The 13,028-nt window shown below is 43.5% G+C and overlaps 1 protein-coding gene across 2 annotated transcripts; it reads left to right on the forward strand.

The window, feature by feature from the left end:
• Positions 1 to 919: 919 nt before the first annotated feature.
• IFIT3 (interferon induced protein with tetratricopeptide repeats 3) lies at positions 920 to 12,728 on the forward strand. Of its 2 annotated transcripts, none has more exons than XM_050805731.1 (2): positions 920 to 1,164; positions 10,739 to 12,728. In XM_050805731.1, the coding sequence occupies exons 1-2, from the start codon at positions 1,160 to 1,162 to the stop codon at positions 12,195 to 12,197; spliced, it is 1,464 nt and encodes a 487-aa protein (XP_050661688.1). In that variant the 5' UTR covers positions 920 to 1,159; the 3' UTR covers positions 12,198 to 12,728. The 2 variants fall into 2 exon arrangements, with proteins under 2 accessions (XP_050661688.1, XP_050661689.1); XM_050805732.1 differs by lacking the exon at positions 920 to 1,164 and adding an exon at positions 9,638 to 10,187 and having other exon boundaries at positions 10,513 to 12,728.
• The last annotated feature ends 300 nt before the right edge of the window (positions 12,729 to 13,028 follow it).

A 13,028-nucleotide genomic window follows, 5' to 3' on the forward strand; every position in this document is an offset into this window, starting at 1 on the left:
CTGAGAACAAGTGCTAGGCTACGACTTGGTTTTTATACATTTTAGGGAGACATAAGACATCAATCAATACATGTAAGGTGTACATTGGCTAGGTCCAGAAAGGTGGGACGATTGGAAACAGGGAAGCAGGGCAGCTTCCAAGTCATAGGCAGATTCAAAGATTTTCTGATTGATGATTGGTTGAAAGAGTTATTATCAATAGAAAGGAATGTCTGGAGACATTCAGTAGAAATTCAATAGACAATCAATAGAAAGGAATGTCCGGGTTGTGGAGACCAAGATTTTATTATGCAGATGAAGCCTGCAGGTAGCAGACTTCAGAGAGAATAGGATGTAAATGTTTCTTGTAACACTTGAAAAGAGCATGTTGTGGCTGGGTGCAGTGGCTCACGCCTGTAATCCCAGCACTTTTGGAGGCCGAGGTGGGTGGATCACCTGAGGTCAGGAGTTCAAGACCAGCCTGACCAACATGGTGAAACACCATCTCTACTGAAAATACAAAAATTAGCTGGGCGTGGTGGTGGGCGCCTCTAATCCCAGCTACTCGGGAGGCTGAGGCAAAAGAATCACTTGAACCCAGAAGGCAGAGGTTGCAGTAAGCTGAGATCATGCCACTGCATTCCAGCCTGGGCAACAAAGTAAGACCCTGTCTCAAAAAAAAAAAAAAAAAAAAAAGAGTGTGTTCTATTAGTAATTCTAAAAGGAAAAAGGGTGTAATGAGGTATATCCAGCTTCCCCTTCCCATCAATTTTCAGGTTAACTTTGGAATGCCCTTGGCCAAAAGCAGGGGTCCAGTCACGTGGTTGGTGAGTATGGCCTTAGAATTTAATTTTTTGATTTACATTAGGAATACTTCCACATTCTCTCAAACAAATTTTAGTCATGGTTTTGAACAATGTACTCTGGCTCACCCGTTGCAGGTCTCAAGCTGTTAGGTTTCATTTTCCTCCTCCTGACGATTTTAAATTAGTTTCACTTTCCAGTTTCCTCTTCCTTCCCCTAAGAGCAATTACTCAAAACATCAGCTGATGCGTGCCCTACTCTCCCACCCCTTTATGTAGTTCCTTCAGTATTTAGTTGAGGCAGACAGGAAGATTTCTGAAGAACAAATCAGCCTGGTTACCAGCTTTTTGGAACAGCAGAGACGCAGAGAGCAGTCATGAGGTCAGTGAAATAAAAATGCAGAATCATGCTTGTTATTGAGTGCAAATTGTAAGTTGAGCTTCTTACTGTGCAGGCACATTCCTGAATTGTCCTGATGTTTATAGATTCAATATGTCTTTATCAGTCTGAGCATTTATAAGATGTTTGAGGGTTTTTTTCCCTGTGGCTTTTTTTGGTGTATACACAGGCTCCTTAAGTTTCTGGAACTGTTCCCTATGGAACTATATGTGGGGGAGGCAGAGTGGGGAATGCATCAGCTCATGTTTCCTCCCTGCGTGCAGCTATTCCCTGTGATGAGAGGAAGGCTTGGCAGGAGCAGTGTATTTCACTCAGCCACAAACTTTGCGATTCAAGGGTAGACCTAAGGGAATTACTCTTCTGGGGCTTTTCTGTTACTGTCATTTTGCTTGAAAAGATTAAGTCACAGGCGTTTTTTCTTGTAATTTTAAAAGGAGGAATTTATTTTCAACAGATACTGTGAAAGATATAATCAATACCGCAGACCCACTCATGAAGAGGGCAATTTTGCCCTGAAACGTTGCATTACTTTAAGGTGGGAAGTGCAAGAAACAATTCTTACAAAGGAGCGTTTTTGTCATTTCTTATATAAAAACAAACCCAAAGTTTAGCACTTATTTTTATTGATGTAGTGAATGCTGGTCAGCAGCAGAAAAGAATTTCTCCTCAAAAGTGTAATGACCTAATCTCTTATCTAAAACTGTTCTAATCTCTAATGATGGAAAGCAAATCAGTGGTTGCCTGGAGATGGCGGGGATTGAGTAGGAAGGCTCCCAAAAGAATCTTTTGGAATCATAGGAATAGTCTATAGGGAGGTAGTGGTGGTGGATACATAAGCATAAACATTTATCAAAACTCATCAGACTATACACTGAAAATGGGTGCATCTTATTGTATATAAAGTATAATCTCAGTAAACTTGATTTTTAAATATATATGTTGACCTCCTGGAGTTCTTCAGGGGATAGCACGTCAGGGAGAACTAAGAGAAAAGGATGCCTTTCCCACCAAGCATCTCCAGGGAAGGAGTGAGGAAGTGATTGCCAGGGAGGGAAGACCCCATCAACCATTTAGGGGGACAGAAAAGGAAAACTGGATTCCCTACCCTCTGCCCCAAGGACTTGAAGATGCTCTGCAATGTCATGTTTGGGGATGAAATGGGTAAGAGGAATTCACATTTCACTGCCAAATACCTCAGGCTAACCCTTTTATATAGAATAAGTTCCTGGTCAAGAGCGATGTCAATTGTGTCTGTGTGAGTGGGGTTGACCAGAAGCCAGGCACTACCCAGCATCTTAGTAAGCAGCTTGCAGGAAAGGTTTTGCAGGGTCCTGTCTTTAGGTGTGTCTATAGCCACTAACCTGAGGAGGTCTGAGGGGGACTCTCTGAACTATGCTGGACTCAGGTTCACATCAAGGTGCTCCTATTTCCAGAGGCTGTAGGAACAGGAAGAGGTTGGGCTGCTCCTCTCCAGCAGTGCTAAAAATTTCCAAATGGGAAAATCACCTGGAGAACTCGCTGGCACATGCCAGCTGATGGGCATCCTCCTCTGCCCCATCCACCGAGGAACTCTGTTGCCCCCTTTACACACTCACAAATTCACTTAAAATTATAACACAAATATATTAATACCAGCAATCATGGTGGTAACATTTCTTTGTGATCTGTAGTTAGTGGGCACTGTGTTAAACGCTTTTTATGCATGACCTCATATCACCCTTCCAACAGCCCTAGAAGTAAGAGCTATTATTTCCATTATTAGCCTCATTTTCTAGATGACCAAAATGGGGCTTAGAAGGGCAAATTACTTGCCCAAGACATCAGGTAGAGAGCAGGTGTCAGAGCAGAGTCATTAATGGAGGCGCCAAACTCTAATGCTGATCATCTGACTCTATGCCCCATGGTCAAAAGGTGAAAGATCGTAATGCTTTCAACTATGCTCACTTTAAAGAGGGGGCCAGGGATGGGCCTCCTATCTGGAGAGATTGGGCCAGTCTTTGATGGTTACCCACCCCTTAGAGTGGTCAAAGCCATAAGAGCTGAACCCAGATCTTGGAGAAGGGTGAAAGTGGTTCTCCCCAGGGCATAATTTTCTATCAATTGGATGGAGGGAAAAAGGAAATTCATCCCAGGGCGTTTTAAGGATAAAAGAATGAGGTTCAGTGATGTGACTCAAGAAATATCCCAGAACTAAGTAAAGAGGTCACTGAAATCCAGGTGTCCTGTGGTTTTTTTCCCTTCACTCAAGCTTGTCTGATAATGCTTCTTAATTCACCACATTAGCTCCACAAATAAAGGGGAAAGCTGCTTTTAAAAATACGTCTACAGCAGCACTTCTCAGAATGTGGTACAGGAGCTCCTGCCACTGAATTTCCAAGGCACTTGTGAAAACACAGGTTTCTAAGCTCACATCAGATTCATTGCACCAGAATCTCGGGGAGTAGGACCATATAATTAGTACTGTCAACATACAATAATCAGAAGGCTCAGGATCCAGTTAAAAGAGTTTATTCCAGCAAAAAGTTGAGGGCGGCAATCCCAGGAGTAGAGCTACACCCAAGAATGGTGAACAACATTCCCAGTGTAGAGAAAAATGAGGACTGTTTACATAGGCAAAGACAGAGGTGTTGAACAGAATGACAGCTTCTGTTGTTGTTGTTGTTTTTGAGACAGAGTCTTACTCTGTCACCCAGGCTGGAGTGCAGTGGCCCAGTCATGGCTCACTGCAGCCTCAGACTCCTGGGTTCAAGGGATTCTTCCACCCAGCCTCCCAAGTAGCTGGGACTATAGGAGCACACCACTACGCCTGGTTAATTTTTTGTATTTTAGTAGAGATGGGGTTTTGCCATGTTGGTAAGGTTGGTCTTGAATTCCTAACCTTAAGTGATGCACCCACCTTGGCCTCCCAAAATGCTGGGATTACAGGCATGAGCCACCGTGCCTGGCCAACATCTTCCATACAGAGGAAACATACAGATATACAATTTGATTGGCTACTATTGATTACAGTCCAAGGGAATTGCTTAATATTCTTTTGCAAAGAGGTAACATGGCTGGCCACAGTGGCTCACGCCCATAAGTCCAACACTTTGGGAGGAAGAGGAGGGCAGATGCTTGAGCTCAGGAGTTGGAGACCAGCCTGGGCAACATAGTGAGACCCCATTTCTACTAAAAATACAAAAATCAACCAGGCGTGGTAGCATGTGCCTATAGTCTCATCGACTGGAGAGGCTGAGGTGGGAGGATCGCTTGAGCCTGGGAGGCAGAGGTTGCAGTAAGCTGAGATCATACTACTGCACTCCAGCCTGGATGACAGAGTGAGATCCTGTCTCCAAAAAAAAAAAAAAAAAAAAGTAACAATCAGAAGGGTCTCTGTTTCCATAACATGAGGTCTAGGTTTTAATAAAGACTAGGTTGTCTGAGGCCGGGCACGGTGGTGCACGGCTATAATCCCAGCACTTTGGGAGGCTGAGGCGGGCAGGTCACGAGGTCAGGAGTTCGAGACCAGCCTGACCAACATGGTGAAACCCTGCCTCTACTAAAAATACAAAAATTATCCAGGCATGGTGGTGCATGCCTGTAATCCTAGCTACTCAGGAGGCTGAGGCAGGAGAATCACTTGAACCCAAGAGGGAGAAGTTGCAGTGAGACTTGTGAGTCTGGTTAATGTGTAACCTCTCACCACACAGGTCAGGGAGCAACAGTCATGCACCTGAGAAAAAAAGCCAGTCACATTACGTGAGTCAGTTTTCAGGGCTTAACTTTGCCTCTTGACATAATACATTTGGAAGCTTTTAAAATTTTATTTTCTTTTTACAGTGCATTTTTACAACTTTCAAACTACAGTTTTCCAAATCTGTCTGGAACATATTCCTGGCACGAGTCAGCTCAGTTCTTACAGATTCTGTTTCAGTTTCCCTTCAAGAAGGATCTTGATAGGGTTCCATCAGTTTCACTTTCCTTTCGCCTTTCATAAAAGCACAGACCTAACAGCAGCCTGGTTAGAAACCTCTTCAGCATTTGCTTGGAATCAATAAGCTAAAAACAAAATCAACTGGGACCCCAGCTTTTCAGAACTGCAGGGAAACAGCCATCATGAGGTAAATAGTCCCTGCTTCTCTGATAGGAAACAGAATTTCTTAGGTACAACTTGCTGACTTACGCTATTTCAGTATTTGCTTAGGGATGAAATATGCGTTTATCTAATTCAAGCATAGATCTGCCTTACCCATTTGTGCATTTTTATTTCTGTAGCTTTTTGTGATGTATAGAGTCAGGCAGCCAAAGGACGCAGGGAAAGGGGAGCTGGGAGCTGGGAAGGGACGGGGCATATTGAGAGATCCTAGAGAGCTCGTGCTCATATCCTTTCAGGCAAAATCGGGTCAGTGAAAGTTGAGGCCTGGAAGGAAGTTACTGGAGGTCCGGGTTCATCTTTTGTTTCTTATATTTAGAAAGCCTAAGTCAGAGGTTTGTGGGTTTTGTTGTGATTGTGGTTATTTTAAAACTATGCTTGCTTCTCAGCAAATGTGTCAATGATTAATTCAGCACTGCGAAATTCCAATTTATGTTGAGGTCACTTTTACCTTGAAATGCACTTTTTCATAATTGGGGGATATGTCTACCTGAGTTGTCCTCTAGGAGGTCTAGTGACCTGCTAAGCCTCCCATGTGATCAACGAACAGGGAGGAAGTGTTGCTTGCAGTCTCTCAAACTGTGGTTTGCGAGTGGCATGAATCATATCAACCTGAGTCTTATGATAGAATGCAAATTTCTAGGTACTGCATTCTGAAATCCTGATTGAGTAAAACAGAAATAAGGTCCAGAAACAAACACATATTTAAAGAGGACCACAAGTACTTCATAGGCACACTGAATGGCTTATAGAAGAAATGTCCATCTCCAAATCCTCTCTTCCTTAAATGCATACAAGGCTTCCTGCGTTGTATGTGTGTACATCTGAAGGAGGAAACCCCAAGAGTCAGGAGTGGGGAGGGGTGGGAAGAACGTTGAAATAAAGCAAAGCTTGTGCCTGGGCACAGTGGCTAAGCCTGTAATCCCGGCACTTTGGGAGGCGGAGGCAGGAGGATTGTTTGAGACCAGGAGGTCGAGACCAGTCTTGGCAACAAAGTGAGACCTACAAAAAAACAAAAATAAAAATGAAGCAAAGCTTGCCTGTTTAAGGGGTATTTTAAGTATGGGAAACTGGGGACTGGAAATCACTGCTAAAAACGGAAGTCTTCCCAGAGCCTTGCTGCTCACAGTGTGGTCTGAATCTGAGATCCCCCCGGAAGTTCTAAGACAGGCAACATCCCAGCTTATCTGAATCCAGATCTGCATTTTAAAAAGATTCCCAGGTGTTTGCGTCCATAAGTACATTAAAGGTTGAGAAGCCCAGCTCTGGAGAGTTCCTTCACTTGCTTTCTAAAGTGAGGGACTCCTTGGATAGGGCCTGTTCTGACCAACCAACTGAGCATAGGTCTGCTGGGGTTCCTTCACGTAGTCAGTTGGAGCATAACCAGCACATGTGCGGGACAAGCTGCACATGTGCAGACAAGAGTGGGGAAATCCCCACTCTTACCACTTCAAGATGGCCACTTTCTGAAAATTTCAAGATTCTACTCTAGTAATGGCTTTGACTGGGAAGGAGATGTGGTATCTACCCTGGAGTCTGTGAGCAAGACAGGCGATCACGATCTGGGTTAGGTGAGAGACTGTAACTATGTTGATTCTGGGGATTTCCTGAGGACTAGCAGCACTAACTTTAACTGCTTTAGTAAGCGAAATTTCATGTCTGCAATCCGGTGTCATGGGAAATCTCTTTCTGCACCCGAGGGAATCCTATCTCCCTAAGGTCTTCTACTAGATGCAGACCATCCAGGTAGGACTGGCATTTTACTCCCCACATTTCATCTGAACCTAGCTTTTTTTTTTTTTTTTTTTTTTTTTTTTTTGAGACGGAGTTTTGCTCTTTCGCCCAGGCTGGAGTGCAGTGGCCCGATCTCGGCTCACTGCAACCTCCGCCTTCCGGTTTCAAGCAATTTTCCTGCCTCAGCTTCCTGAGTAACTGGGATTACAGGCGCCCGCCACCACGCCCGGCTAATTTTTGTATTTTTAATAGAGACGGGGTTTCATCATGTTAGCCAGGCTGGTCTCGAACTCCTGACCTCATGATCCAATCCCCTCCCAGCCTCCCAAAATGTTGGGATTACAAGCGTGAGCCACTGCACCCGGCCACCTAGCTTTCTTTACCAAGTGACTGTAGTCATCATCCCACCTGCCTGCTTGTATTTCTTTAAATATCTGCATTAATTGCTATTAACTAACTTATTTATACATATAAGAAGTATTCAGAATAACTTTCAAAAACGCATATGAGAAATTATTAAGTGAGGAAACCTTGGCAAATGGAGTATTTGTTTTAAGAGGGCAATAGTATTATAATGCAAACCTCCTGACCTCTGGCTCTAGGGTTCATGTTTCTTCTTATCAAGGTCTTAGGGCTTCCAGTCCAATATATTTTGCTCCAAATTTTACTTCAAGGAGAGAGCAGGTATCAAATACCTCATCAAATTGGAAACTTTAGGGAGTAAGGTTTAGGAAAAATCAAGAGAATCAAGGGACCTGAATTCCAATTTTCAGTGCGTTTTATAATCATAAAGTCATATGAGTGGTTGGCTATCTTCCTGAATAAATAGCTCCATGTTATCATTAAATGTCTCAGCCTGGCCAACTCTGGCATTGGTAAAGCATTGGTGGGGATGGAATATCCCTGAGAGATCCATATTCAGAGCTCTTTCACAAGTCCAGAAATGTTCAGTGTGCTTTTCGGCTTGTCCAACACTTTCTTGAGCAATTGATACCTTCTGAAGCTGATACATGACAGGGTGGAAATATATTTCATCTTAGAGGGAGAATCTTGAGCTATAAGTGCTTAAAATTTAGTTTAGTAAGATCCCTGGTGCATTGATATGTCGAAGCCCTCTGCCCTCCAAAAAAAAAAAAAAAAAGAGAGAGAGAGAGAGATAGTGTCATCAGAGTTGCAAGGTGATTTCTGGTTTCGTTGAGGTAAACACAACCAATGTCTCTTGTCATTCTGCAGGTCCACTGTATACTCTCTATTAATCACTAGAGTGTTCAGCTATTATTTTCAGGCACCTATATGTACCTACAAATTTGCAGATACATTCTATTGATCTGAGACTCACCCTTTCTCTCCTTTCTCCTTCTAACCTTCCTAATTCACCCATCTGCAAAGTTAACTCTTGTTTCCATGACTTTATTATGATTTAGTGGCATAACAGACATAAGCAGAGTTGTTCAATTATCATCATTATAACTTACTCTTGGTATTCATTTTTTAAATAATTGCTAACTTGACTTTTGACTTGTAGTCCTTCATACAGGGTAGTTAGAATCCCCAGGTGAAGCCAAATTGAAAACCCCTAGGGCCAGGTGTGGTGGCTCACACCTGTAATCCCAACACTTTGGGATGTCAAGGCAGAAGGATTGCTTGAGACCAGAAGTTTGAGACCACTCTGGGCAATATAGTGAGACCCTGTCTCTACAAGAAAAGGAAGGAAGCAAGGAAAGAAGGAAATGCATCTTTTTACTTACAATGTTTTCAATTTATGATGAGTTTATCAGGATGTAACCCCATCATAAGTCAAGGAACATCTATATATAAAGAGATTTATTATGAGGAATTGGTTCACCTGATTATGGAGACTGGTAAATCCCATAATCTGTTGTCTGCAAGCTGGAGACCAAGGAAAATTGATAGTGTAGTCCCAGTCCAAGTCTAAAAGCCTGAGAACCAGGCAAGCCAATGGTGAAAGTTCTAGTCCAAGTCTAGTCCAAGGGCAGAAAAAGATCAATGTCCTAGCTCAAGTATCGGGAGAACCCACTCCCGATGTTTAACATGGGTTCTTTTCTATTTCCTAAGTGTCTCGGCTGGGTTGAGAAATAAAGGGAAAGAGAGAAATTTAAAGCTGGGTGTCTGGGGGAGACGTCACATGTCGGCAGGATCCGTGATGTTCCCTGAGCCGTAAAACCAGCAAGTTTTTATTGGCAATTTTCAAAAGGGGAGGGAGTTCACGAATGGGGTATGGGTCACAGAGATCACATACTTCACAAGGTAATAAAATATCACAAAGCAAATGGAGGCAGGACGAGATCACAGGACCACCGGATGAGGTGAAATTAGAATTACTAATGAAGTTTCGGGCATGCATTGTCATTGATAACATCTTATCAGGAAACAGGGTTTGAGAGCTGGTAACCTGTCTGACCAGAATTTATTAGGTAGGAATTTTCCCATCCTAGGAGACCGGGGCTTATTTCATCCCATTGGCTTCAACCATAAAAGACAGGACACCTTAAAAAGGGGTCGTCTCTAGGCCTACTTTCAGGGTGCATTCTCTTTCTTGGGGATGTTCCTTGCTGAGAAAAAGAATTCAGGGATATTTCTCCTATTTGCTTATGAAAGAGGAGGAATATAGCTCTGTTCCGTCCGGATCACCGGCGGCCAGTTCAAAGTTACCTCTCTTGTTCCCTGAACATCGCTGTTATCCTGTTCTTTTTTAAAGACGCCCACATTTCATATTCAAACACATGCTCTTCAAACAATTTGTGCAGTTGACACAATCACAGGGTCCTGAGGCGACATTCATCCTCCTCAGCTTACAAAGAAGATGACGGGATTAAGAGATAAGTAAAGACAGGTATAGGAAATCACAAGGATATTCATTGGGGAAGTGATAAGTGTCCATGAAATCTTCACAATTTATGTTCAGAGATTACAGTAAAGACAGGTGTAAGAAATTATAAAAGTATTAATTTGGGGAACTAATAAATGTCCATGAAATCTTCACAATTTATGTTCTTCTGCCGCGGCTTCAGCTGGTCCCTCCGTTCGGGGTTCCTGACTTCCCGCAACACTCAAGCAGTCGGGCAGAGGGAGAATTCTCCCTTCCTCTGCCTTTTTGTTCTATTAACGCCCACAACAGGCCGGGCGCGGTGGCTCAAGCCTGTAATCCCAGCACTTTGGGAGGCCGAGACGGGCAGATCACGAGGTCAGGAGATCGAGACCATCCTGGCTAACTCGGTGAAACCCCGTCTCTACTAAAAAAATACAAAAAACTAGCCGGGCGAGATGGCGGGCGCCTGTAGTCCCAGCTACTTGGGGGGCTGAGGCAGGAGAATGGCGTGAACCCAGGAGGCGGAGCTTGCAGTGAGCTGAGATCCGGCCACTGCACTCCAGCCTGGGCCACAGAGCCAGACTCCGTCTCAAAAAATAAAAAAACAAAAACAAAAACAAAACGCCCACAACAGAATGGAGACGCCCACCCATCCTGGGGAGAGCAATCTGCTCTACTCAGTCCACTAATTCACAGGTTCATGTCTTCCAGAAACAACATCACATACACACCTAGAAATAATGTTGGACCACATATCTGGGCATCCTGTGGCCCAGTTCAATTGACATATAAAATTAATGATCACAGGGTGCAGTGCTTGGCAGTGTACATCACAGTGACCATGTTTATTTTCTCCACAGTGAGGTCACCAAGAATTCCCTGGAGCAAATCCTTCCACAACTGAAATGCCATTTCACCTGGAACTTATTCAAGGAAGAAAGTGTCTCAAGGGATCTGGAAGACAGAGTGTGTAACCAGATTGAATTTTTAAATACTGAGTTCAAAGCTACAATGTACAACTTGTTGGCCTACATAAAACACCTAGATGGTAAAAACGAGGCAGCCCTGGAATGCTTACGGCAAGCTGAAGAGTTAATCCAGCAAGAGCATGCTGACCAAGCAGAAATCAGAAGTCTAGTCACTTGGGGAAACTACGCCTGGGTCTACTATCACTTGGGCAGACTCTCAGATGCTCAGATTTATGTAGACAAGGTAAAACAAACCTGCAAGAAATTTTCAAATCCATACAGTATTGAGTATCCTGAACTTGACTGTGAGGAAGGGTGGACACAACTGAAGTGTGGAAGAAATGAAAGGGCGAAGGTGTGTTTTGAGAAGGCTCTGGAAGAAAAACCTAACAACCCAGAATTCTCCTCTGGACTGGCAATTGCGATGTACCATCTGGATAATAACCCAGAGAAACAGTTCTCTACTGATGTTTTGAAACAGGCCATTGAGCTGAGTCCTGATAACCAGTATGTCAAGGTTCTCTTGGGCCTCAAACTGCAGAAGATGAATAAAGAAGCCGAAGGAGAGCAGTTGGTTGAAGAAGCCTTGGAAAAGGCTCCTTGCCAAACAGATGTCCTCCGCAGTGCAGCCAAATTTTACAGAAGAAAAGGTAACCTAGACAAAGCTATTGAACTGTTTCAACGGGCATTGGAATCCACACCAAACAATGGCTACCTCTATCACCAGATTGGGTGCTGCTACAAGGCAAAAGTAAGGCAAATGCAGAATACAGGAGAATCTGAAGCTAGTGGAAATAAAGAGAAGATTGAAGCACTAAAGCAATATGCTATGGACTATTCGAATAAAGCTCTTGAGAAGGGACTGAATCCTCTGGATGCGTACTCCGATCTTGCTGAGTTCCTGGAGGCAGAATGTTATCAGACACCATTCAGTAAGGAAGACCCTGATGCTGAGAAGCGACAATCCCATCAGCACTATTGCAACCTTCAGAAATATAACGGGAAGTCTGAAGACACTGCTCTCCAACGTGGTTTAGAGGGTTTGTCCATAAGCAAAAAATCAACTGAGAAGGAAGAGATCAAAGACCAACCACAGAATGTATCTGAAAATCTGCTTCCACAAAATGCACCGAATTATTGGTATCATCAAGGATTAATTCATAAGCAGAATGGAGATCTGCTGCAAGCAGTCAAATGTTATGAGAAGGAACTGGGCCGCCTGCTAAGGAATGCCCCTTCAGGCATAGGCAGTTTTTTCCTGTCAGCATCTGAGCTTGAGGATGGCAGTGAGGAAATGGGCCAGGACACAGTCAGCTCCAATCCTAGAGAGCTCGTCTCTAACTCAGAGTAACTGAATTGAGACAGAGGAGGAAAACAGAGCATCAGAAGCCTAAAATGATGGTTGTGAAGGGTAGGAAGATAGGAAGACAGGGGGCCCCAGCTTGGGGTTGCTGAGCAGGGAAGTTTTGCATGTTGCTTTAAAGTACATTTTTAAAGAATTGTTTCGCATGTTCATTATAGTTAATTAAAGTTATGTAGTCAGAAGGTCTGATAACTAATCACTGGTAGCAATAAATGCTTCAGGCCCACATGTTGCTGATTAGTTCTGAGTTTTCATTCAGTTCACCATATAACCCTCATTCCAGCCCTTCCTGCCAAGAGTCATAATTGGTGACTGCCTAACAACAAAATTTGCAGTCTCATCTCATTTTCATCTAGCCTTCTGGACCTCAAAGATTAACTTTTGACTAACCCTGGAGTATCTCTTGTCTCACTTATGGCTTCAGCCTTGTATTTATATGTATTCTTGATAGCAATACTGTAATCAATGTGTATTCTTGATAGTAATGCTACAATAAATCCATACATTTCAACTCTGTTAGAATAGAAGTAATTGTGTGGTTTGTGTATGGGACTATGACAGTAACATTAATTCCCAAAGTTTCTCCTACTAGGAACAGTGGGTAATTGCTAAGCCACACTGTACAATTCTCAACATGTCCATTTGAGCCCCTCCCTCAGAATGAACACCCTCCCCGTGCAGCCAGCTTATCGTTACATTGTAGGAACTATGATTCTCTTTCCAGCCTAGGAGCCCCAGCTAAGCCCCGTGCCCAGTTAGCAGCTGCTGCTGTTGACAGGGTTGCTATGAGCCCAGGAATACCTGGGCAAATGGCTCCCT

This window comes from Macaca thibetana, chromosome 9, assembly GCF_024542745.1.
Source record: "Macaca thibetana thibetana isolate TM-01 chromosome 9, ASM2454274v1, whole genome shotgun sequence".
Lineage (NCBI taxonomy): Eukaryota > Metazoa > Chordata > Mammalia > Primates > Cercopithecidae > Macaca > Macaca thibetana.